The 27,477-nt window shown below is 35.0% G+C and overlaps 2 protein-coding genes across 2 annotated transcripts; both read left to right on the top strand.

Moving 5' to 3' along the window:
• Window positions 1–666: 666 nt before the first annotated feature.
• LOC117330435 (eukaryotic translation initiation factor 5B-like) lies at window positions 667–14,049 on the top strand. The gene is made up of 6 exons (XM_033888716.1): window positions 667–797; window positions 5,229–5,408; window positions 6,215–6,286; window positions 10,101–10,252; window positions 11,316–11,792; window positions 12,119–14,049. The coding sequence occupies exons 1-6, from the start codon at window positions 707–709 to the stop codon at window positions 12,233–12,235; spliced, it is 1,089 nt and encodes a 362-aa protein (XP_033744607.1). The 5' UTR covers window positions 667–706; the 3' UTR covers window positions 12,236–14,049.
• Window positions 14,050–16,334: 2,285 nt separating this feature from the next.
• On the top strand, window positions 16,335–23,544 carry LOC117330436 (tumor suppressor candidate 2-like). The gene is made up of 3 exons (XM_033888717.1): window positions 16,335–16,503; window positions 17,003–17,111; window positions 18,423–23,544. The coding sequence occupies exons 1-3, from the start codon at window positions 16,370–16,372 to the stop codon at window positions 18,492–18,494; spliced, it is 315 nt and encodes a 104-aa protein (XP_033744608.1). The 5' UTR covers window positions 16,335–16,369; the 3' UTR covers window positions 18,495–23,544.
• Window positions 23,545–27,477: the final 3,933 nt, after the last annotated feature.

Here is a 27,477-nt window from a genome sequence, read left to right on the forward strand (position 1 = left end):
TGATATCATTTTATTTAGGTTGAATATTTTTCGTTTAAAATACAACATTCATATACATATACATTTATATATTTATGGGCGTGTTTATACATTGAAATGAATCGGAGGATAGAATGGTTTCAATATTTAGTGCGATCATGTCATTTATAGCCCAATTTCATGAAATTTTGGCCAAATAAAGGAAATACGTTCGCTATTTGTTGAAGGCGAGTAATCCTTTTTGGTGTAGATCTTCAATAGGCTATGTGTCGATATACAAATTGAACGGAAAACATCGGTAACTTGAAAAAGCGTATCCCGAAACGGGCTGTGGAGACGCCATTTTTGTGTGACCGAGTCCATGTATGTGACGTAGGATCCACCCCTGATATACAAACGTAAAGTTTATACATTTAACTATTCCGTGATATAAGTGAATATCATATCATGACGCCAACGGGATTAAAAAAAAAAAACATAATTTTTAATATATATGATTATTTCGGCTTACTGCGTCCTGGTGACAGTCAGGCTCACATCAATACGGCGAAATGAAGGCTTTCTACAGGTTAATGTAAAATATTGCAAACAAGTGTAGGTATTTATTTTGTCTTTGTAAGTAATATAACAGTGTTGTGACTAAGACAATAGTCGGACTTCCCGCCGGTTAGGCACATGTTATGCATATTGCTTACAGATGCCGAAATCTCGCGAGACACGATGAAGTATGAATGAGATCCGAGTGCACGGCCTACTGTTGGAGAGATACAACACTCAGTTTCAGGGACTACTTCACAAACTCATCAGACCGGCTGCAGGTATGTCCGCCATTTCCCTTTATCCTGGCCTGACCATATTGTTACCTTTGTTAACCTATCTACAGTCGCATGATTTTAAATGTGTTTTTTAAAGACATTGTCGTCATTAGAGGATGAGTAATGTTAGAAGCGTTTATGATCCATCCCTCGGTTGATCCCTCCTCTTGATACCGCAACATCTCTTACCAAGTTTGGATAGTTTTAAACATATTACAAATATGTTAATGAATCTAGGATTACATCGCTCTTGATAACAGATATAATTATGAGGCATAAAACTTACTTATTATATTCAACATAAAATATTAATTATTTTTTAATGTGAAAAAATACTAATTCATGAAAATCTAAGAATAGAAAATTTCGACGAAAGAGTGTGCTGATTTTATATGAATATAGAAACAGGATGATGAACACCAATAATCGTTGATTATTTGAGTAATTATTCTAATCTATCGGTTTAACGATGAGTCAATTATTTCCCCGCTGGTGCCCCCTTACACGTGCTTGCCATGCTGCCTGTGCCCATCAGTTATGTATGACTGTGTAAGTGAAGCTGTACCACCAGTAAAACGTGCGCGTGCACGTCCCTCTCGCGCTCTATTAGATGTACTATGTGTTAGTGATCCTTTTATCTCTATACCACCCCGACCAACCCTGTCAGCATTTATTATACATATTGTGTGTAAATGTCCGCTCCCCATCATTCGCCAACCTCTGTCCTTCAGTTTTGTGAAAGTTGTCCTTATTATATCTACTGCCATCATCCATCACCCTCACATAATTCAGTTTCAATCAACCTCAGTCAATACCAAACATACGGATACCCCCCCCCCCCCCCCCCCCCCCCCCCCCCCCTCCACACACACACAACGACACCCATCCTAATCCCGTTTCTTCAACTCTAACGCCCATGCCCTTAGCCGCTTGATCCTCTAAAATGTCCATCCCTCCCACGACTAATATACCCCTACCAACACCCATTCCTGTATCCACTCTCAAGCATTTCCCCCTACCATATCTGCCCCACGCTTGTTCCAATCCACAAAAGCAACATCAATAATGATTATGTAACCGATGTTTTAAAAAGCTCTGATATCATCACTAATCCAAAGCGTTATGTTACTAATAGTCACTGCATTATATTTACATTTACACTGCAGCCCCACTATATATTTTACCAAGCTCACTTGAAGGTTACGAGTCCATTACTTCCAAATCTTTATTATGACGTCATTATTATAGTGACGTAATAATGATCACGTCGGCGATAACGAAAGATGGCTGTTGAAAAGGCTGTTCCGTCTTTGACGATAATAATTTGTTCATTCATCGTCGGAGCAAAATTTCTGGATATAGTCTTAAAAAATCGTTGTCAAATGTAAATATAAGCATTGAGCTGCTTTCAGTTGGAAGCTATGGGCTGATGAATGCCAGCTGGACAAAGGCAAATTCAACATGAAGCGCGATGCATTAAATTTGCCTTTGTCCAGTTGGCATTCATCAGCCAATAACTTCCAACTGAAAGCAGTTCAATGCTTAAATCACGAAGAGATGATATCATATAATGATTTTCACTTTATTGAATTAACAATTTAACATAACTCCCCCTCTTCAGTTGCTCTCACAACTCAAGGTCCTCTTTGATCACTCACTTTTACACCGAATGCCAATCTTCTCACTCTCTTTAAATTCCATGTTCCTCTTTCCCCACTTATACACACACACACACACACACACACACACACACACACGATTTTTATTTTCCCACTTTATTTCACACCCCAGACAATCCTTTCACTCTCACACTCCTTTTCACACAACAAAATCACGTTTCTCAACGCTCACTCACACCTGAGACTCCCCTTTCCATCTCCTTCGCATACCTCATGCCCCGTTTGCTCAATCCGATGTTCCACTTTCCTGTTTCCTCTCGCCTCCCAGACTCCCATTTGATCGCCCCAGCACTAGCGAGTCTTTTTGGTGCTCCTGACCATGCTCTCTCCTCTCCGATTCCTATCCTCATCTTCAACTCCTACAACAGTACTACATCGTTAGATCGTACTTACCGTTATATATGCATGATCTTCTACCAATTTATATACATTTCATGTCAACTTTCTCCATTGAGGAAATCGTCCCTTGTAACTAATACACAAATAATAATTTAATACGTTCTGCTATAATTTAAAGTGTCGTCCAGAGGTTTAATCAATGTTATTGTTCCAATAGCATCTGAATTTATTATCTTGATCAGTTTTCATCGGTTCTTTTTTACTCTTTGATGACACGTTTTGCAATTATTTCTGTGTTTGTTGACATGTTAGTAATTTGTAAGGAGCTATATAGATTATATATTGTCTTAGTGAACCCCTCTGGAATGTGTGGCCGCGTCCCCATTCGCCCCGCTGTGTTGGTATAACCTACACTGTCTGGCTAGATAATTCCCGCGATTTATCATAAGCCGATTCAGACGCTGGGGCTGATATAAGTAGCTATACTTACATCATACACGTCCGTCCATCGCTCTAGTGTTTACATGTATGCGTGTCATTATATAGTAAGTATGTGTTTGTCTACATTGATAACGACCTAACGGTCTGATATTATCAGCATGGTAAGAAGGTCCGTAGATATTTATGTATGTAAGGGCAACCGTCACTGGTAGGATAACTAGCCCAACAATAGGAGGGATTTTATTGACAGTAAACGCATACGATTTAAGATATATCCTAACAAAAATATCGCCCTGTTTTAATTGATAAAACAATGTGTATTAACATTAATGGAAGTTTCTTTTTACTTTGGATATTTCACGAGAAATTTTTATTTTTGTATGTTGAAAATCGGAAGGTACGTTAATGAAGAAAATAATGAATAAATCGATCGCCGTTATCAACTTAATTACGGTTATGGAAGTCGAAATAAAGCAATGTAAGAAATTTTTGGATTCATTAATTCAACTTGAGAGGCATTTCTGAAAACTGGACATATAATTTGAAAAGAATATTGCAGACCCTTTCACTTAATCTGAAGCTGTTTGATACATAATAGCCATTAACATGAAAATGATGAAATTAACATTAAAGGTCATTTCTTTCATGCTTTCCCAAACATATAGATACGTGTTAATCTATGTCGTGAATGATAAATCTTATTTAGATTTTTTTCTTTCTATTTTAGAAGGTATTTCATAGAAAAACAGTTCACCAATTAATAAGATTTCTTTTTTTCATTGCCCAATTAACTTTTCGGTTCGATCAAAGTTTTATCTCCAGCTCGCGGAAATCTTTAACCCAACTCTGATTCCACAAATTTCGTCGTCAAATACGAAGGTCATATTTCAGGCATATTTATTTATCAAATAGAAACATAATTAAAAGAGCTGAGGAAGACCTATATCCAGTTTAATTTAGTATTTTGTATACATTTTAATAACAAAAGTGCTAATAAAGTTGAATTGAATATGTTATGTATATAATTAGTATGGGTAAAATCAAGATTGAATTTAAAAATAATAATAATAATAAAACGGAGGGGCTATCAGAAGATATCTCCTCATTTGAAAATAAAATCCAACTTTTGTCCAACTGAAATATGACTTTATCCCCAATCAATTCGGTAATTCAGCACTTTCTATGACGTAACTCGCATATCACCACACGTTTCAATCTAGTTGTTTCATTCCGATCGATCATAAATCAACCACAAATCTACCATCTAAAACATTTTACTTTTCACCAGTGATAGAAAATATACATGGTAATATCAGTAGGTTATGTAAACTTCAGATATGTGTCAATTGCAAATTCGTATTTTTAGTCTACTGACCGACAAAATGCACGTATGTGTCTCGTTACCACTGTTCTAGTCTGTGTGAGTGATGTATGCTATGTATTTCAGAGTTATCATTAACGCATCAATATGTAAAAAAAATAATACATTGAACAAATGCGGTGAGCATTAAAGTCATGGCAGAAGGTATAGGGTGGTTCGGGATTTCGCGTTACAAAGTATTTCATAGCATTAGGGATTAGTTTGTACATCAATGGTAAACATGTATATAGGAGTGAGTTGTTTAATAGTTCTATATGTAGTACCGGCATATATAGTTACATCTTCCTTTATACTTTAGGAAACACTTTGGAATTCTAATCTTAACCAGTCTTACATTGTATCCTTAAAGGAATACCTTGTAATCTATTCTTTTGCTTTTTTTTTCGCAACAGCCAGGGCGGTGTCGGTCACAACTTGAGGTAGCATGGCACCCCTTGGGCTACATACGTACAATAACCAGTGTCTTAGGCCCTGAACACTACTGTCGTTAGACTGCTAAATTCATATATTTTTTTTCAATCTACCTTATCAAACCCTGTTTTTATTAAGGTGTGCTATTATCTTTGATGTCTTTTGTGCAATCCTTTGTTACAGGAACAGTATGCAGCTACTCTAACAACCTCGCCAACAGACCCCTTAACAATAGTATGCACCGACCCCTCAAACTAAAGATCCAAAATGCACTTAACCAAGTGATACTAGGCGATGCCGAGTCTCGTGGACTCTTTGTAGGAGGAAGACGTAGAAACCGAAAGAAGAGGAGGAGTAGGAATGGTAAGGGAACCAAGGAACTCGTAGTCATTAGGTGAACAGGTACCGTAGGCAGGAAATTAGAAGGAATTAGACGAAAGGCAAGGATGGAATATCAGAATTTGTAATTAGACGATAGTCAAATGTTATAGACTAAACAAAACTGAAAAGGAAGATCCAAACAAATGTCAAGAAGCTAGGATGACTCTCTCTCTCTCTCTCTCTCTCTCTCTCTCTCTCTCAACAAACAGCAAGTTGTTAATCTACAATTTATGGTAGTGATACACTACGATTTTATTGTCATAGAAACAGGCCCAAACAAACATCAAAGAATAAAGATTGGCAAATAAAAACTGTAGGATATTGGTATTCGTGACCAGATTTTGTCAAACAACATACGCAAAATCGTTAGAGTCACAGTGAGTCACAGATATCAAAATGTCTCACAGCAATCGTATGGATCTGCGTCAGAACACAGGTTCACAAAATACATGTTAGCTCAATATAAATTAAAATATAATAAAACACTATACTTAACATTATTGAGTTTGTTTGACATAGTTACATACAGATTTCAAACATCCAGGCCCTATATCGTAGCTAAATGCGAAATTTATTACAGAGACACTTCAGGAGGGAAAAGTTACGTTATAAAGACAAAACCAAAATCTCCTCAAAGTTCATATTATGAAAAGCTTACCTCTCTTTATTATTTGGTCCATTTCGGGTTTTGTTGGCATATCCAAACCAAACCATGTAATGCGTAGTGATTTTATGATCGTCAAGAATGTCGCCTTCCTTACATTCTGCATGCGATTGTCTCGTTTCAGTCAAAGAGAAGAAGAAGGCGAGGAAGTGTGACGGGGGGAAAGGTTCCCCAGTGGTGGTGAGATGCAACAATGGTTAGTATCTCATACTTTATTACAGCACATCTATTTCTGGTATTTACAATTTACAGCCAATACCTTCCTTTGATGCAGTAAACAATTTTAGCAATGTTGTTAAAACAAAAACCAATTGCACAGAGAAAACCTATCGTGCGTGTTATAATCAATCTCACCTTTCCTTCTTATGCTGAAAACAAGTTTTGTAGATAAACTAGCTATATTACAACATATGTTTATATGACTTTGCTATATACTTCAGAACGAGGTTTAATGCAGACGAATACACCTATGAGTTCGTGCAGTGTAGAAATAGTTATATACTTGTACTTCCGTGCACTAAATCATTGCTCATTCTACCATGTAAAGTTATTTATGGCCACAGTATTGATATTAAGCATAGGTGTCAAGGTATCAAGGACATGACTGACATACTGTAGACGTATTAATGTTGGCGCACTCAAATTTTGCGCATTTCCATATCATAACAAATTAACACAAGAATAAGGGCATTCTCATATTTTCTGAAGGAAAAACACATATATAATGTAATGAGCCCAATCATAATATAGTGCAACGCTTCAAGAGCGAAAATCGCTAAAATAAGATTACCGCTGAAATATATAGGTTTACAGTATAACAACATCTTACCAATGACAAAAAGGGTGGAAAAGTAACGACGGCAATGTACTATATTGCAAAACATAAATATAAAACCCAAAAGTAGAAGCAACACACATGCATTGTCTCATGACCAAAATATTGGCTGCATAATTAAATACGGTAAGTCAGACAGTTTCAATATACATTGTATAAGTACTTAGCATTCTAACATATCGGCAAAATAAACCTGATTTTTTTATTTGAATTTTGTAAGGTATATGTAAATATTTTCATACTAGTTAGCATATATTGATCGTCTCGCCGACTGTGGAAGTAAATTAATAATTATCAGCAGTTCACAGCTGTTCCACACAGGATACTTGCCTACCTACATTTACCTATATACAGTAATTATATAGAGAGAACTATTGAATTGCTGGTTGTAGTGGTTTTCTGGCAACACCCGAAGATCTCTAGGTAATGATGTTATTGTTGAATTGGTTGTGGGTTTGAGGAAACTACAGACATGACAATGTTAATGTGTATCTATTTATTTATTTATTTATTTTTGCGAGCACGTTTCAATACCCAAAGTACAATTCGAATACTTCGTTATTTAGATACAGTATTTTCAACGTCATCATATATCAAACTAGTTTAAAATATTCACAATATAAGTGCGTGTTCGCTTTTCAAATTGTGTGCAATAACGTTTTGACAAATAATATCTCAATGACGCAATCTAAAAGCTCTTATATATAACTGGTCTTTGAAGAGAAGTGATACAGGAATTAACAAATGTAAATGTTCTGGGTAATCAAAAAGTGCACAGTGGATTATAATACGAGTTAACACCCGAGAATTGGAACAATTTGACAACTAGACCTTCATAATGGAACTGGAAGACAATATGAGTTTGGTAATAACACTGATCTGTATTTGTATCAGCCTATTAACGTTTAGTTATACTGACATTTTTTTTATAGTTTAGGTTTATTTCTACACAGTGACAATTAACTATTGTGCATTCAATGTGTTGTTGTCGGACTCGTCAAGTTTAGAAAAAATGCTCTAACTCGAAAACCAGGTTGAATGTTTTTACTAAAGTTTTATGAATTTATGGATATGTAAACTTATAAAAAGATAGTATGGATTCATATAATCAATAATATGGCGTATAGAAATAGTAATAGAGATTTATAGTAATAGATATTATATAAATAGTAATAGAGATTTATAGAAATAGTAATGTTGATTTATGGAAATGATAATGTTGATTTATGGAAAAACATGTAATAATGTTGATTTATGGTAATAATAATGTGAATTTATAGAAATAAAAATATGAAATTATAGAGAAAGTAATATTCATGTACAGAAATGATAATGTTAATTTATTGAAATGATGATATGTATTTTTAGGAACATTTACTTATACAATACAACCAATATAATATAAAACATCATAATGGTTGTGTTATATAACTCCTATCATATTTATAGAAATGGCAACGTTGATTGAAACCATCGAAGAATAAATTTATAGAAATGGTTGCATGTACATATACCGGTATGTAGAAATGATTATGTGGATAGTTTGGCTTTATAACAATGATACTATACATTTCGGAATGTCAGAGGTTATGTATATTGCTAGAGAGTTTAAAAAAAATCCAACGAAATTATTAATAATATATTACAGGTAAATGATGTTGCGTGCGTATAATTGCCTATGCACAGCTACTATTAAATTCCTCTAAATCACCAACCGCTAACAAATAGTTACATCTTTATAGAACACAAGCGAAATTATAAGGACCATAACATTTAACCAAATGCAATTATTGTGCGATCTTGATTAATAGAACTGACATCATAATGTCGGCCGACTAGGCAGTGTCGTACGGACACCATTACATTCTCCTATTCCTAATTGGCTTTCCTGTAGGGGTAGGGTTGTAATGTCATACGAGTATGTATATACAATAATGTACATTGAGTTTATAAGAAACACGTTCTTAAACATGTAGAAATACTGCATCTAGAAAATCATTCACTCGACATGGTGTAAACAAGGAAATGTTATAAGTGTTACCCACGTGATGTGTGAGTCATACATGTAGCACATCCAACAGATGTTTACGATCAACATCTGCTGGTGATATATAAGCCTATCCTATCTGCTGCAGTATAGCAGGTATTCAATACTGTGTGGTCAATAGACACATTGTTGTGGTTTGTTTTAATTTGCTTAAAGAGGCATATTATAGGTGAAATATTTTAGTATAATGAAATTGGATTTGATTAAGTGTGTCAGAAGAAAAATGATTTTGTAGCATGTTTAATACTTTAGCGAGGTTTGTTCACAATTCTGTAAGCTATCACAGGAATGTTTATATATACACACCTGTAACGTATTGTCGTTATGCTGTTTAAAAGTCGATTTCTTGCAATTTTAAAATGTCACATCATTTATTCAAATACGAAACCGAGTCATTGCAATGAGGTTGATGAAACATGTGTCGGTTGTGTGAGGCTAAACAAGAAACTTTATACTGTATAACATACAATGAAAGATAAAACATATCAGTAATTATGTATTGATATGTAGCATTACAGACACATACTTACAACTAAACATGAATAGATTTATAGCGAATGATTACGAGCAGCCTACCTAATCGTAATTAATATCATTGTATTGGGTATTGTTCATTCATTATTTTTCTTATCATTTTCCCATATCAGCCATGTCAAACTTTCAATTCAGAGCTTAAATTCATGTCAAACTTTTAATTCATAGGTTAAATTGTTGATTCAATGTAAGTAAAACTATCTTTATTGGTGGTTTTCAATATGTTGATATGTCATCCTTTGACCAAATTTACCTGACAATAACCCATACTGCTTCTTCCGCAACATAGTGTATTTATAAAGCATTGTTACCCTGATATACTGATGTTTGTGTGTCAAATCACTCATTAGTGTGCTAGGTATTACTCATAAACACTACCTTTGTTTTTAAATGTTTGTTACTTACTAACAAAGTATTGTTAAAAACATAGATATATGTATACCGTTGCCTCCATAAAATAGTTGTCGACATACAAAATGTAACACATAGTAACACATTGTTCTCTCTCTATATATATTTGCACAGAGCATGCTAATATTGTAATTTTGGTGGATATATTTTGAAAAAGTAAATTGCTGTTTGTATATCCAACAGAACAAACTGTTGTGCCGGCGGACGAGCGGCCCCTCATTGAGTCGGACTTCGACTCCACACTTTCACTAGCTGTCACTGACGACTTGCACTACGTGGATGATTTACCTCCCCTTATCGACACCGAAGAACAGGACAATTTAGACCCAGAGGAGGTGAGAAATGTATTAATTAATAAGAACTATATACAACTCATACAATTATCCCCTGATAACTCACAACTGATCTTCCATTTATTTTTTTAATGACCCAACGTGAGGGTGATCTAGACCTATGCGCTCCCAAATGGAAACAAATATATTAAGGTTAAGCTAAATCATGCTTCCAATAAATTTTGATGTTAAGATAAAGTGAGCTCAGTGGACTCTGAGAAAACCTTATATAGTTCATCTCACGAAGGAGAGTATCAGGTTATGTTGACTACTAAAGTAGTAGTTTGAATTTTCCTCCATGGTAGTTTTCTCCTGATCAACTTTGTTAAAGCATCCTTTGCGACGTTTCATCTCAGTGTCTTAAGATATAAATGGTTCATCCTCTTATGAAGGGGAACAAGTATGACAAGTTGAAGTTTCACATCTGTGCCATATAGTTTTTCTCTGGGATGTGCTAACATGTTCTGTCCGGTATGTTTACTTTGGTTTGTAATCTTTAACGTCCTATCAACAAGGGGTATCTAACACGTTTCCTTACGAACCCAAACCTTCCTCATGGGGCGATCGCTCAACTGAAGGCCAAAAGGGAGACATTAGTGAGAAGAAAATTGTTAAGAAAGAAGAGAAAAGTACGTCCTACTTGCAAGGCATCCATGTTGTGTCTGAATAGACGGACAGATAGACAAACAAACAAACAAGCACACGGACGAATGGAGTAGAGCCATATGATATTTCCTTCGCAACTCATTGCGAGGGGTTAATGAATTAGTAAACAAAGGGAAATATTATGGAATCAAAGAGAAATAGATCAATATATCAGAACCAAAGAGCGATATCAGCAATCGTAGACAATAAGTCCCATAACGGAAAGGATGGGGAAATATATATCAGCAAAATAGACAGTGACAGTAAGTGAATAGTCATCCACAAACACAAAATCCAGTCATTCCATGATAATATTCATTTCAAGATAACGACCGCAATTCACAAATTACTCCTCAGACGATTCGCACTATTGAAATCACCGTCTGAATTATGTTAGAAACATATTTGTTTCTCTTTCCAGATGCCTTTCGGATTCCTGAAGCGAAAGAACAAAGAAAATTATGATAAGGGTGTCATTTTGGAAGAGGAGGTAAAGCTGGCTGACGAGTCGGCAGTCGCAGAACAGGACGTGACAAATTCCGAACAACTTCCGGAGGCTGAGGAGATAGATGTTCAACAAGACGAACAAGATATCGTTAATGACAAAACTCCCGATGAAGTCCAAAACACTGAAGAAAATGTCGAAATACCGGAAGCAGAAGATGCAACAGAAACCGTGACTCCGAAAGAGGAGCCTGCTATTTTGGAGACAGAATGCGAGGCTAGCGCTCCGGAGCCAGTTGTGGAGACCGCTGATGAGGTGGTGCCAGCAGTTGTGGAAGTGGACCCTTTGACAGAGGACAAACAGAAGGAGAGTTCCCTGCAACAGGAAGCAGAAGACAGTCAGGACGGGACACCTAACGAGAGTACAGCCATTGATGAACAGGATGGGAAAGAGGTAAAAAAAAAAAAAGTATTATTCCTGTTGTTAATATTGTTTATCTTCATTAAATCTGTCCTGTACGATAACGATTCTGCGCGTCCGTTATAATCACAAACCTGTGGTAATTAATAATTGTGTACATGTACTGTATTTCTTGTTAGGTGTTTCAATATCAAAATGCAAATGCCAGTTTGTCAATAAAAAAACCTAAAATAACAGACCTTTTCTCATCACAAAAATTATATATAAACGACCCCTTTTAATATTGTGTATATGAAACATAAATGAATGTTGGTGTAGATATAAAGATCATGAAAAATCGAATTACTTTTCTCCATCAGGTCAAAGAAGAGCAGCCAAGGACCGCCAATGGCATGAAGATCGAGGAGTCGTCTCCCCTGATTAAGAAACAGGAGCCAGAAGTAGACATGAATTTCATGTGTTGTGTTATTCTTTAACCGCGCCAACAATATGCAATACGCAATGTCAGATGACAATAAAAAAATAAATAAATAATTAAACGTTGCCTTCAGCGAAACGTTAGATATGTATGCGCCTTGATAAATTTGGCTGTGATTATATTAACAGTGGTAAATCTTAGACTATTTCCAAACTACAATTGGTTCTGTGGTTAATTTATGTGTACGTAATTTCAAAAGAAATTATTTATTATACGAAACGTAGGAAGCTGGCAGCTGATGTTGCTGAAATGCTAGGAAAGCTGAGGAGTTGATTTAGAACCATAAGTAGTGGAGATATAATCTGCTAACATAAGAAGTACACTTACACTGTGTTAATTATACTAATTACAGCCTCTGCCATTCCCTCGATTGATATCCTTTATTGTAATGTCGCGATTTATTGTCGTCAATTCCTTTGTAGTTTAAGCATGTTTATATAAAAATAATAATATTAAAAACACGTTGACCTGTAAAGCATGAGCGCTTTCATAATATCTTAAGACGCTTTACATTGTTAGGCTTCCATGGTTGCCTACATAGTAACAAAGAATGACGTCATCGATAATTCATTATATTATTGAATTATATATATTTATATTTATATATTTATTTATTATTATCAGCAAGCAATCGCATGTACATGTAAGACAATTCTTGATGCTAATATAATGATTATATATTGACTATATTGTAATCAAACTATGTTTTAATGGAAGAGGTAACGGGGAAATATCGATTTGTTCAATAAAGTAAGTAATCCAGACACATGTGGTGATTGGTGAAATAATGCAATACATTATGGCGCTGTATATCGGTTATCTGGCAAATAACCAATTTACGATGCAGATAAATATAAACAATTAAAATTGTCATTTTATTATCTTATGGACAATTTGTAAAATAACTAAGATGATAAGAACATCACTTGTACATGTATACCCAGATAGGTTTGACAAGTTTCTATGGCTCAGAATATATTATATGATACATATTTAACCCTGGATCCGCCTTCCAGATCACGTATAACTGTCCTTAATTGTCAATTATTAGTGATCTGGAGGTAGGACCCAGCACTAAAATATTCATTCTGATTAATAGTTATCCTCTATATATACCGATATTAAAACTTAAATAAGGTAGCTAAGGTGGAATAAAAGCGTAATTTTTATGACTTTCGAGAGAATTGGAGGGCAATATTTTCAATTTCTAAATATAATTAGTGTTCTATATGTTCACTATATAACTGTTAACGAAATGTGTGATGAGAATAAAGGTATTCATATATGCAAGAAGATCTAAACAATATTACAATGTACAAGCGGGGGAGTCGATTGAAACTTCGTCAAAATCCATTTGAATAAAACGTATGCAAATAAACAGTTGGTCAAATTTATGTAACAAATGCTATCAAAATGCATGTTTTCTTTCATTTTTCCCAAGCAACGTTACCCATCGGATGACTACAATACAATAGAATATCAATACTCGATCGTCATGTTATGCGACCTTTGTAGAACTAATAATTAAAAGTAGAAAGTAAATGTAGTATTATGTACATGTTAGGCAGTCTGTAGGTAAATCTTCATACCGCAAGTTGAAATTGGTTTCTAAGAGCACCCCCTCCCCCCCTCCCCCACAAACCCAAGCTCTCTTCCATAAAAAATAGTAAACTTGAGTTGTGTGATCGCTAGGCAACCAGTGTATACTGCTCGTCTACACTCACTATATAAACGTTATCTGCTACTCCCTTTAATAGTGTTAATGTTATGTTGTTTTTGCTTGAATCGCAATAAAGGTATCTACCAAATTAAGATAAGAGTTTGTTATTTATCATATACTTCATAGGTACTGAAGAATATATTTTGGTTTGTTTTTGTTTAACGTCCTATTAACAGCCAGGGTCATTTAAGGACGTGCCAGGTTTTTGGAGGTGGAGGAAAGCCGGAGTACCCGGAGAAAAACCACCGGCCTACGGTCAGTACCTGGCAACTGCCCCACGTAGGTTTCGAACTCGCAACCCAGAGGTGGAGGGCTAGTGTTAAAGTGTCGGGACACCTTAACCACTCGGCCAACGCGGCACCTGAAGAATATATACTTACCTGATTCCTCGACACAAGCCTCCGGACTCTTTATCCAGTATAGTACTTATTTAATTAGCTGGCAAGCATAAACTGACGACACTGTTTGGACTGAAATAAAATTAGACATTAGTGTTAGCCTCAACTTGCAACTACACACAAACTAATTTCGCTCATTTAATACTTTTTTCAATTTACATCGAATTATTTGAATTTAATGTAAATTAAATCTAGATAATATTGACATGTATACAAAGATAATAAATTATCAACTTTTTACGTTAGTTGTTAAAGAGACTGAAACTATATTTATTTAGTCTCGCGCAAGGCGATCCCCACAAAATATAACTATTGACATACACATTATTCATTTGTTTTGAGACAAAACCAGCATGCAAATGCTCTGTTCTATTACCATTCGACCACACAATAAGAATGAGAACAGCCCAAATGACTGGAACTGACAATGGTGGCTTTGTTTCTATCTGACTAACACGGATTTGGAAGATTCGGCGCTAGTTGTATTGTATAACTGATTGCAATATGTATATGTACCCGCGGGAAACCGAGCTATGATGAAAAGTTCCTATATTTGTTGTGTTTCTTTCCATGAAAGGATCGTCTCCTCATGGGTGTGAAGTTTTATTTATTTTTTTGTTCGTGTCTGCTGTCAATCGATAGTTCAGGCATTGGTAGTGTCACCTTTACATGTTTTCTCCGTGTTTCGTTCTTTGGAGGGCTGTAAACTTGTTGACAGAACTGTGACTAATCTTATTCCTTTGTATCAATCTCCAGTAACCTTGAACTTCTTCGGTAAAATGTTATTTCTCTTGTGTTGTTTTCCTGTGCGCATTTTGTTACACTGATGAATTCATCAACATTATCTTGTTTTCCCGCTGTCCAATCTGAAGTGGCCGCCTTGAACATGTTTTTAAATGATAACATCAGTGTCTCCTTTCTAAAAGAGCGTTCATGACAGCTTTAAGCTCAATAGGATTGATTGAATATACATGTATTTGTAATTCCAGCATATGTAGGTTTCCAGTATAAGGGTCCCAGCTGGGTCTTTTGTGGTGTACAGTACCATTTTACTGATTTTTAAGACGTTGTAGGCCTAAAGTCGTTATATATATGTAGCCTTGGCGAGTGTTTTCTTAGTTCGTCTGGTAAGGTGGTGTTGCCTCGAAGCTCTTTATAAGAAGATATATACGTCTTCTATCGACCTTTATTGGATCCCTGTTAGACTCGTATTTGCTCTTCTTCCTCTGAATTATTTTCAAACAAGGGGAACCAATACAGGAAAATTAAGAAATGTCTGTCAAGACCTCCGAGAAATAAGAAAATCAGCGTCAACTTATCAAATATGAATCTAATTGGGAAAATCACGAAAGATCCTTGGATGACTTTCTGATTAATAGCAAAAACAAACTTCAACTGTCAAAATTCAAGATGGCCACCTATATGCATCTTATTTTTCAATCAGTCTCAAAATAGAACATATTGGGGAAAGATACACCAATGCCATTTCGACAAAAAGCGATAACAAGGATTGTTTCCAGGCGGACGGGTGGACGGACAACGGTCCTCGGATTATGGCGATTTGAAAAGCTTTGTTTTTAAAGTTCATGTATCAGACGCATTCCAAACGATAACTAAACATACTATTTTATAACGAAAACATGAGAATGCATGAATCTTTGAAAATTAATATGTGGGATACATATTAAAATTATCTGTAGAATCAGAGTATATATGTCTCTGGTAGAATAGATATATCATGATTAAAATGTAAGAAGTCAAATCATAAGAAGAGCTGAGGCGCATATATAGACTCTACTTATTTTTCAAACATTTAAACAGGAAAGAAAAACAGTCTTTTTATAAAAGGTCAACGCTGATGAAGTTGTCTCTGATGCAAGATACACGTGAGTTGCTAAAATCAGACTATGGTATAAAATAGTAAACCGATACCTTAATCCTTTCGGTAATATAGAGTTGTTTCCCTTCTAGTAGTGAAGCATTTCCTGCTGATGGTTACCGAAGATGAGTGAAAATGGGTCAGAAAACATCTTCGTTAGCCTCCAAAGTATCCAAGTCTGTATCATCTTTGTTCACTGGTACTGGGGACGATAGCCAGACATGCCAAAATAGACTTGCAGTGACACCATTCGTCTTCAAGCGTTCAGGGTGTGTAACAGTTCACCAGCTGATCGCTGCTCTACAGTACATGTAGGCCCCACAGGTCCTAGCCTCGTCTGTCAATACACCCAATATATTGGGTGTATTGACAGACGAGGCTAGGACCTGTGGTAGGCCCTAGAACACGTACTGTATTGCTGTCATTAATATTGTGGATGTCGGTCGTGTACATGTTCTTATTCTCTATTATAACACGTACAACATTTATCGGTGTCAAGCTGTAAAATTTAAGGAATCTGATATATGCTTGAGGTTCAACAGGAAAATCCTGTAAGCAAGTAAATAACGAGGTTGATAATTTTCAGGATTTAAATACTTAGGCCTATTTAATTCATTTTCAGAAAACTGTATACTGTACAGTACAGTAGCTAGGTAAATGGATCCAGACAGAAATTCAAAATGAAACTTACCTGGGTATCTTAAATTAATCATTTGTGCATCCTGCTACCCAATCCCCATATATATAATTAATGTTATTTTGTTGCAGGTCCATGTACTTTGATGAAGATGGTGACCTTGCTCACGAGTTTTATGTTGAAATTATTGAAGGCCACCATCATTATATGAAAAAGCAGAATCGTAACCTTCGCCCTCAGGTACACATATGAAAAACGTTAAACAATTTTATCAATATTATGATTGAAAATTTTATATAAATGAGATATTTACGTTATACTGAAATAATATTCATATAATAAATTAAAGATGAAAGTTGCAAACAACAAATTGTCAAAGATCTGAAATTCATTACTTTTTTTCATAAAAAGAATATAGGTGATATATAGCGAATATATACGAGTGCAAGATGTTTCTCCCAGAAACTGTTACACTCCATGCCATAACGATGTTACTACAGGAATTGATCTAGTGATGTCTTTGGATCAGCATGTGCTGATTTGAGTGTCTAGTCACTTTTGTCTTGAAATGATGTCCAAAATCAAAATTGGAGTCAAGGAGGTGCAGTAGCAAGGGCCAAGTCAGCTTCTATGATTGCATCTAATTAGGGTAACCAGCTAAATTCCAATTCAGGAGACATTTTTAAAATGCTGTGGGAGTTGGAAGAACAACAATGTAAAGTATGTTCTAAGACAATGGCTATATCCTCCTTGAAATGCTGGAATGTAAACCTTATCACCAAAAGTTCTGAAACAAATTTAAATGGCTAAGCAAAAAGGATAAAGATATCGAAATGATGTGAAAATTAGATGCGATGTGGTTTTGCCGTCCCTGTTGGGTTGGGTTGGGTACAATCAATTAGTGTCTGTAACTAGGTAAAACTGTTAAATTAATTTCACAAACTGTATTGATTACATGCATATATCAACAGTTATAACTACTGTATTTGGTCCATGTTTTCTGTTGCTAGAACTTGTCATATACATCCTGTTATTATTGAATACAGTCATGTTTAATTTCAATCCTGTTTTTTACTTTTTGACATTAATTTATGAAAAAGTCTAAAATTTCTAGAAGGTATACGGCAAAAAAAAAAAAGAATTTAAAAAAAAAAAAGAAAAATTCATGCCAATAGAGTCTTGAGAAAATAGTTATGATTATGAAATAGTTGGAAATGAGCTTCAATACATATTGTATGACTCTAAGTGATGTAGCATTTGGGGCAGAACAGTTTTGGGGTGAAATGGAAAAATTGATGCATTATAGTGGAATTTTTGGGATAAAATGACTTATCATTTGAGGAGATATGGATTTAATCTGGGGCGAAACAGTATTGGGGTGGAACATCTATCACTCGTATATAACCACTGATATTTTGTTATGATCTTTAGAAATGTTTGAGAACTGGCTAACACAATGGAATTAATTTTGCTATATATATGAAAATATTTATCAAGGTTGTGTTATAACAAATTCTATAACAAAATTGATTGACGTTTTAATCAATACAGGGTGAAGTTGACCTTCCTCATCCCCGCCTCAATGCAGATTTTCCTATTGTGATATGTGAAGCTCCACGGTGACACAGGACTGGGGGACACCAACACTGTGTGTCCACACAAAAAGTAGGCAGATAAAAGGAAATGTGGAAAACAGCTGAAATCTAGTCAAATCTCAAGGCTTCTTGAAACTTACATAACCAGATCTAAAATGTCTACAGTGATGTGCACGAAAACCATTCCTGACTGTTTTTGTTGGGAGAAAATAGGCATGGTATTTCGGTCCATGTCAATCGAGGATATTGTCATAATGTACCATAACAGTTACTCACTAAGTGTCACTGACTTATAGAAAAATTATCTTGGAAAAATGTTGAATTGTTCTCTTATTTAATCAGGCAATTAGCTCATATTTACTGAATAATAGATGAAACATTTTTCTTTGGGCGTTCTGTAAAAAGCTACATAAACCAATTGTGAGGCTCAAAACAAAGCTTTAATTTGCAGAAAGTTTAACAGGTATAATGAATTTGGTTAATAACTTCATTCTTTGAACTTAAAATCTCTTATCTTGGAATTAATTTCTGGAACACTTTTGTCAGTCACGATAACCACTAAAGGTGGTAGATAGCTCTCTGAAAACCATGTCATATACAGAAAATTATATATATATATATATATGCATACCGGTATATACACATTGTGAAAAATCTCACTTTTGTGAATATAAAATAATTTTGCAGTCAAAACTACATGGCATGTTTATGAACCATTTTTTGGTTCAAATTTGTTTTTCCCATTTTAAAATAATATGTTGTTCCCTTTTGTTGTCAGAATGGTCATTAATATTGCCCAATTCAGATTGGCTATATCTACCACAGATAATGTTTTGTTCGTAAAACAGAAATTTCTCGCATGGTTTCCTATGGAAAACACTGGTGGAAGTTAGGGATTATGTGGATGAACACTAGTACTGTGACGACTTTGTGTGTAAGCTGATAAACATATAGATTATGTTTTGGTACCTATATTAAGAGGTTATATGTTTACCTGTTATGCTGTAATAATCTACCACCAGTTTATGTATATATATGTTATATAATTAGGTTGTATATATATTTATTTATTTTCGTCAGCTGTGATGTGTCCATCAGACTTATGCAGATTTGAATACACATACATAGAGGATGAATATGGATTTCAAAAATAGTTGCAACTTCATAGCTGTATTCTGTTTCGTGTATTGTAAATTCATGTGTACAATACAATTTGACAGAGACAATGGAGATCGATACTAAGGGAAGCTATATTGCTCTCGGACTCAAATGAGTCATGTTAGGATGTGAAGGCACCCCTACAGCATTCTTTATTAATGTGTTTAGAACTTACTGCGAAGTTTGAGAGTTACTTTTATCTGCAAATGTAATTTGTTCCAATTATACAGATCTCTTATGTGTGTAAAAATGTAACATGACGTGGAATCGCCATGTCTTCATGCTTTGTACAATGTAACAGTATATACAGGAAAAACAGATATCCAATTGTTTCATCTAATGTTAAGTGATATATTCATATTTTTTTTTAGTTATAACTTCTAAATTACATTGACAAATTAACTCACTTGAGAAACGAGAAAAACTTTAATTGTCATGGAGACAAAAGAAATAAAATTAAAATGTATGTCTGACATTCTGATAAGGAAAGAAAGAATAACAATTAACCAGAATAAGCCTCCTTATGAGCTCCATGTCATATTGAATTGGTAAAATCTAGGTTAGAAAATTAAATTTTATCATAGCTTATTTTTGTATGAAATGGGACAGATTCAAGATTGTTTAAAAGCATATTATAAAACTTTTATCCAAATTAACATGTACCAGCAAATTGATATCTGCATTTCAGCAAATTTAAGAAATGGCTTTTCTAGATCTCGATATGAGTTATAGCAAATGTGACAAGAAACTCCTCTGAAACTCCTCTAGGAATCTACCCGATGAGTTCAAGGTGACAAAGAAACTTGCTCAGATAATAATAGTTACCTCCCTTTATGCATGACATTTTATGAATGTATCCTACAGATTAGTCAAAGGTTAACGTTGTTACTGAGGGAAAGGACAAAATAAAATGTACTATATTTATTAGTGAAACATCTGACATTCAAATAAACATTTAATGGTGAAACAGTATGCACTTCTGGAATTCAGAAAATAAATCAAGATCAATTATTAATTTTTATATGTATAAGACATGGATATTTCATTACAAATTTGTATCATCTCATTTGTAGATAAATTGTCATGATATTAATTTTTCGATAAAACATTTTGCATTTGTACTGAACTGTTACAATTGTTACAGTACATTGATGTGAATTATTGTGTTACCTGTTTACACACGTGCCATTCCTTGAGTTGCTTGTGTAATTGTGATATGCCAACACCTTAATATCCCTTGTTCCGAACAACTGGTGGAATATATTACCTATTTGTGACTAATGGTCCAAAATTCGTGTCATTCTATTTGTGATGTATGATAAGGTTTCCTGACCGAGACATTAAGGTAGATGTAACACAGCCAATCACTCAATTCTTTGATGATTTAGTAAATCTGGTTATATTTATCACAAGCAGGTAATATATTCTCTTTTAATATTTCTATAACAAAACATCCTACATATATAGAATTCCACAGTTCCTCAGACTATTAATGATAACTTTACTAAATTTGATAAGAGGCTTTGTTAAGTGGATATTTTTATCAGATTAATGTTTTTATGTGAGGCTTTGACAAGAGATAACGTGATATACATGGTTTGTATATTTGAATAACTGCCAACAACAAGGCTCACAAAGAAGTGGAATGAAGAGTCGCCCTGAACTTTTGATGTTACACTTGCGTTAAGTTGGCAAAACATGGTGCAGAAAAATAATTTAAGATGTAAAGTAATTAAGAAACTACACAACAGTTATGTACTCATTCAAATCCTTCCTACTGATAATAGTTCTGTCTGTTAATCATTTTGGTGATAATTCTTAGGCCTACTTAGTGTATAAAAATCCTGGAATTATTTACTGACAATTTCTATTGAGGTCTTATACGTACAATGATATTAAAATTACAGAAAAATGCTGAACCACAATATTTTAGATAATGATTCTTTGTCTTAAATATTGTGGTTCAGCATTTTTCTGTAACTTTGATATCATTGTACATATATATCTGTATCATACACTGACAGGTTAAAGAAACAGATATTAATCTTGGTATATTTGGGTAAGACAATACTTGAGGGTTTATTTTAGGTATATCATATTTGTATTTTACATATTCTGTCTCAGGATAATTTTGTTACCATTGCAAAAGGATTGTAATTACGAATTACACCAGTTTACTGCGTTTACGGTCAATATAATGTCTGTTTCACCATATCAATATTTTGAATTTTTTTTTTTTTTTTTTTACTTTTTCATTTTTTTAGGTGAATCAAAATGTTAAAATTAATACAAAATAATAGATCATGTAGAATTCTATTTAGACAAGAAGAAAAATGATTGTTACAAGTAATAATATAGATGTTACAATGTTATATATGAACAATTTTGCAATATCAAATCAGTGTATACATGTATATGTAGGTAACAGCAGTGTACTAGAGAAAGTGTTCTGTTACCATGTATCTAGTGAGAGATTTGTGATATTGATACCCTCAATACATTGTTGATGTTTGGTGTTGTTCCAAGGGTCAAATGGAATCATACAGATAGATTGCAATATACAGCAAAGATGATATGTGACAACCAATTCAAAATATCTAATGTTTCTTAGATAATAAAAAAGGTTGGAGAAATAAATTTAGGTAATAAAGTAAAAAAAATATTGAAATAAAGCACTTCTGCTTCATAATGTCTTTGTAAGTTGAGTAAATTGGGGCCGCGGTGGGCGAGTGGTTAAGGTGTACCGACACTTTATCACTAGCCCTCCACCACTTGGTTGCGAGTTCGAAACCTACGTGAGGCAGTTGCCAGGTACTGACCATAGGCCGGTGGTTTTTCTCCGGGTACTCCGGCTTTCCTCCACCTCCAAAACCTGGCACGTCCTTAAATGACCCTGGCTGTTAATAGGATGTTAAACAAAAACAAACCAAAATTGTAAATTGAGTAGAAACAAGTGATTAAAACATAAAATATTGACTTGTAACACAGATTTTAAATCTTAACCTGTTTTTCATTTGCATGTAACGTTCAACTTTGATCATGGTTTTTGATTTATGGTGTGATGGAAAGTGTGAAACAATCACAGATTTATTTGTATTATAGAGATCTTTCCTGGAGTACCTTCCCTTTAATCAGTACAAGATTTTCCACAGTTGCAATCTAACATTTTTTGAGAATCATGATTTATTGTTCCTTCCTGTCTGTAAAAATTATGAATGCTAGAAACTAAAAACTCCAAGAAATTAATACATACATTGGGAAAAAGTGTCACGTTAACACTAATGGTAGATATTACTTACTGTTATGTTATGCTAATATTATGTAGGTTCTGGAATTGTGTCGTGTTATGATAAAATGAATATACATGTACACATAAAAATCAGAAACATGTATCTGTGTATATCTATCAAAATATATTTTATGAATTCCTTTATTTATTTTGTGAGAATGTGTGTTTGAATCCAAAACTTCCATATTGATGGAAACATTTACAGGAAGCTGTTTCTCCTCGTTACATTCCTGTACAATCTGGACCAATAGTTACACAAGTTGAGGAGTAACCTATAAATCACTAGCTAGCTCTATGATAATCACCAGTAGTATAATAGTAGTTTATAAATGACACAGAACTTTTAAGCAGATACATTTAAAAGTTAAAATGTTTGCTTATGTATTCCTGGAGAGTTGTGCGATATTAAATTTTAGGTTGTGGTGATAAAATGGCTTTCCCTGTGTAGTAAAGTTTAACCTTAAGATATTTTGTGAAAGCACGGATAATAAAAGTGACTTCCCAAGTATTAAAACTTGTGATGACAGGAGAATTTTGTGTGATGTTGAATGCATGAATTTCATATTATGTGATAATTGCTGTATATTGTATACCATACCTTATTTGAAATAAACATTGTAATATGACTTAAGCTCTGCCTTCTGATTTATGTGTGTTGTAAGATAGGATACTGGTAATTGATTTGTGTTTAAAATGACTTCAGCTGTTGTATAGAAACCCTGTCTGATGTATTGTTATACACATACAATGTATATGTACTGATCAAAAAATATCTGACCAAATTATGAGCTGTTTGATAGCCACTTGTTATACAGTATGAAATTCTTGTGTGTCACTTTCTTTTGTGGTTTGGAACTTTTTGTTGTCATGGCTTCTGGTCACTATCAGCAGGTTTTCTTGTCTGGACAACTCCTCCTGAACTGGTGGAGCGATTTTCACAAAACTTCACCGGAATGTGTAGATGTGCATGCAGCAGTTTAAATTCCAAATTTTGGTTGCCATGGTAACTGGTCACTATCAGCAGGTTTCTTGGTATTAATTTTTATCATTTAAAACATAAATGTTTTTAGAACTTTTGCCATGGAAACACAATGGAGGCTTCCGATTGGTCAGTAATGAAATATTTTCTCATTAAGCTGATTATTACATATACACAAATGCAAATGAGGGGTAGTGGGGGTATTACTAAGCCATTGGCTTAGTTTTTCTTCTGACTATTTCATGATTAACCCAAAATATTCAACAATACAATGATTAATAATTTGAGTCAAAATCTTTTAAATTCTGCGATAAATACTCTGTTTTTGGATAAACCATTCCAACATGATGCACTGATGAACTGAAATGTATAAATGACCATCTTTGCTTCAAAAGGACTACAATCCAGTACCTTCAAAAGAAGAGTATTGAATTGAACACCGATGGCAAGCAAAGATGATGAATGAAATTTTGCTTAAAATTATGCAAATGCTTGTATCTATGAGCAGATTAAGTTAGGTCAGCACAAATACATGTGGTATTTTACCTTAGAATATCTGCTGTGACCTTGAAATGAAGTTGTCCAACCAAGGTGAAATATGATGCAGTTCCTTGTCATACAATGTCAGGCGCATATCCTATAACGATTTATAACAGTAGTTTGGAAGTCTAAATAAACATACCATGTATATGGAATTTACTTTGATTAAAATAGTAAACACATATCTCTGTGATATTTTTACAATCTAACAAACCGCAGTTCTGTCAGGGTAAACACAAACAAGCACTTCACATCAGTTCAATACATTTAGTGTTATATGATAGTGTAACAGGAGAGGAGAAAATGTAGCGGCCAGACCGGGGTTCGAACCCGAGACCTCCGAACACTAGCTGGATGCTCTACCAATTGAGCTACCTGGTCACCGACGATCGACCCAGTCCAGTCCCGCTACACACCTCCCTGCTTTTTTCCAAGTCTTCACACGAGACCCTTATACCACCAACGTGGGTATTTTAGTTGGGCGCCAATTTTGTAACAGGGATGGAGAAAATGTAGCGGCCAGACCGGGGTTCGAACCCAGGACCTCCGAACACTAGCCGGATGCTCTACCAATTGAGCTACCTGGTCAGCGATGATCGACTCCAGTCCCGCTACAATAGTACCGTTCATGAGGTTTGTATTTCAAAGTCATCATGTTTAATCCATATTTCCTGTGTCCAGTTTCAGCTGCTGTGTAATCAAATCATTTATGAAAACTTGTATGTCCCTCACATGGAAGATTGTATATATAGAGCTCCAACAGAAAGTGTGTAAATCTAGCTCCGACAGATAGTGTGTAAATCTAGCTCCGACAGACAGTGTGTTAATCTAGCTCCGACAGATAGTGTGTAAATCTAGCTCCGACAGATAATGTGTAAATCTAGCTCCGACAGATAGTGTGTTAATCTAGCTCCAACAGATAGTGTGTAAATCTAGCTCAAACAGATAGTGTGTAAATCTATCTCCAACAGATAGTGTGTAAATCTAGCTCCAACAGATGGTGTGTAAATCTAGCTCCAACAGATAGTGTGCAAATCTATCTCTGACAGATAGTAAATCTAGCTCCAACAGATGGTGTGTAAATCTAGCTCCAACAGATGGTGTGTAAATCTAGCTCCAACAGATGGTGTGTAAATCTAGCTCCAACAGATGGTGTGTAAATCTAGCTCCAACAGATGGTGTGTCAATCTAGCTACAACAGACAGTGTGTAAATCTAGCTCCAACAGATAGTGTGTAAATCTATCTCCAACAGATAGTGTGTAAATCTATCTCCAACAGAAAGTGTGTAAATCTATCCCCAACAGACAGTGTGTAAATCTAGCTCCGACAGATAGTGTGTAAATCTAGCTCCAACAGATAGTGTGCAAATCTAGCTCCAACAGACAGTGTGCAAATCTAGCTCCAACAGACAGTGTGCAAATCTAGCTCCAACAGACAGTGTGCAAATCTAGCTCCAAAAGATAGTGTGTAAATCTAGCTCCAACAGACAGTGTGCAAATCTAGCTCCAACAGACAGTGTGCAAATCTAGCTCCAACAGATAGTGTGTAAATCTAGCTCCAACAGATAGTGTGCAAATCTATCTCCAACAGACAGTGTGCAAATCTAGCTCCAACAGACAGTGTGCAAATCTAGCTCAAACAGACAGTGTGTAAATCTAGCTCCAACAGATAGTGTGTAAATCTAGCTCCGACAGATAGTGTGTAAATCTAGCTCCAACAGACAGTGTGTAAATCTATCTCCAACAGATAGTGTGTAAATCTATCTCCAACAGATAGTGTGTAAATCTATCTCCAACAGATAGTGTGTAAATCTAGCTCCAACAGACAGTGTGTAAATCTAGCTCCAACAGACAGTGTGTAAATCTAGCTCCAACAGACAGTGTGTAAATCTATCTCCAACAGACAGTGTGTAAATCTATCTCCAACAGACAGTGTGTAAATCTATCTCCAACAGACAGTGTGTAAATCTATCTCCAACAGACAGTGTGTAAATCTATCAACAACAGACAGTGTGTAAATCTATCTACAACAGATAGTGTGTTAATCTAGCTCCAACAGATGGTGTGTAAATCTAGCTCCAACAGATAGTGTGTAAATCTAGCTCCGACAGATAGTGTGTAAATCTAGCTCCGACAGATAGTGTGTAAATCTATCTCCAACAGATAGTGCGTGAATCTATCTACAACAGACAGTGTGTAAATCTATCTACAACAGATAGTGTGTAAATCTAGCTCCAACAGACAGTGTGTCAATCTATCTACAACAGACAGTGTGTAAATCTATCTCCAACAGATAGTGTGTACATCTAGCTCCAACAGATAGTGTGTAAATCTAGCTCCAACAGATGGTGTGTAAATCTACATGTAGCTCCAACAGATGGTGTGTAAATCTAGCTCCAACAGATAGTGTGTAAATCTAGCTCCAACAGATAGTGTGTAAATCTATCTCCAACAGATAGAGTGTAAATATAGCTCCAACAGATGGTGTGTAAATCTAGCTCCAACAGATAGTGTGCAAATCTAGCTCCGACAGATAGTGTGTAAATCTAGCTCCGACAGATAGTGTGTAAATCTATCTCCAACAGATAGTGCGTGAATCTATCTACAACAGACAGTGTGTAAATCTATCTACAACAGATAGTGTGTAAATCTAGCTCCAACAGACAGTGTGTCAATCTATCTACAACAGACAGTGTGTAAATCTATCTCCAACAGATAGTGTGTACATCTAGCTCCAACAGATAGTGTGTAAATCTAGCTCCAACAGATGGTGTGTAAATCTACATGTAGCTCCAACAGATGGTGTGTAAATCTAGCTCCAACAGATAGTGTGTAAATCTAGCTCCAACAGATAGTGTGTAAATCTATCTCCAACAGATAGAGTGTAAATATAGCTCCAACAGATGGTGTGTAAATCTATCCCCGACAGATAGTGTGTAAATCTAGCTCCGACAGATAGTGTGTAAATCTAGCTCCAACAGATAGTGTGTAAATCTAGCTCCAACAGACAGTGTGTAAATCTATCTCCAACAGATAGTGTGTAAA

The sequence above is a fragment of the Pecten maximus genome, chromosome 7 (genome assembly GCF_902652985.1).
Source record: "Pecten maximus chromosome 7, xPecMax1.1, whole genome shotgun sequence".
Taxonomy (NCBI): Eukaryota; Metazoa; Mollusca; class Bivalvia; order Pectinida; family Pectinidae; genus Pecten; species Pecten maximus.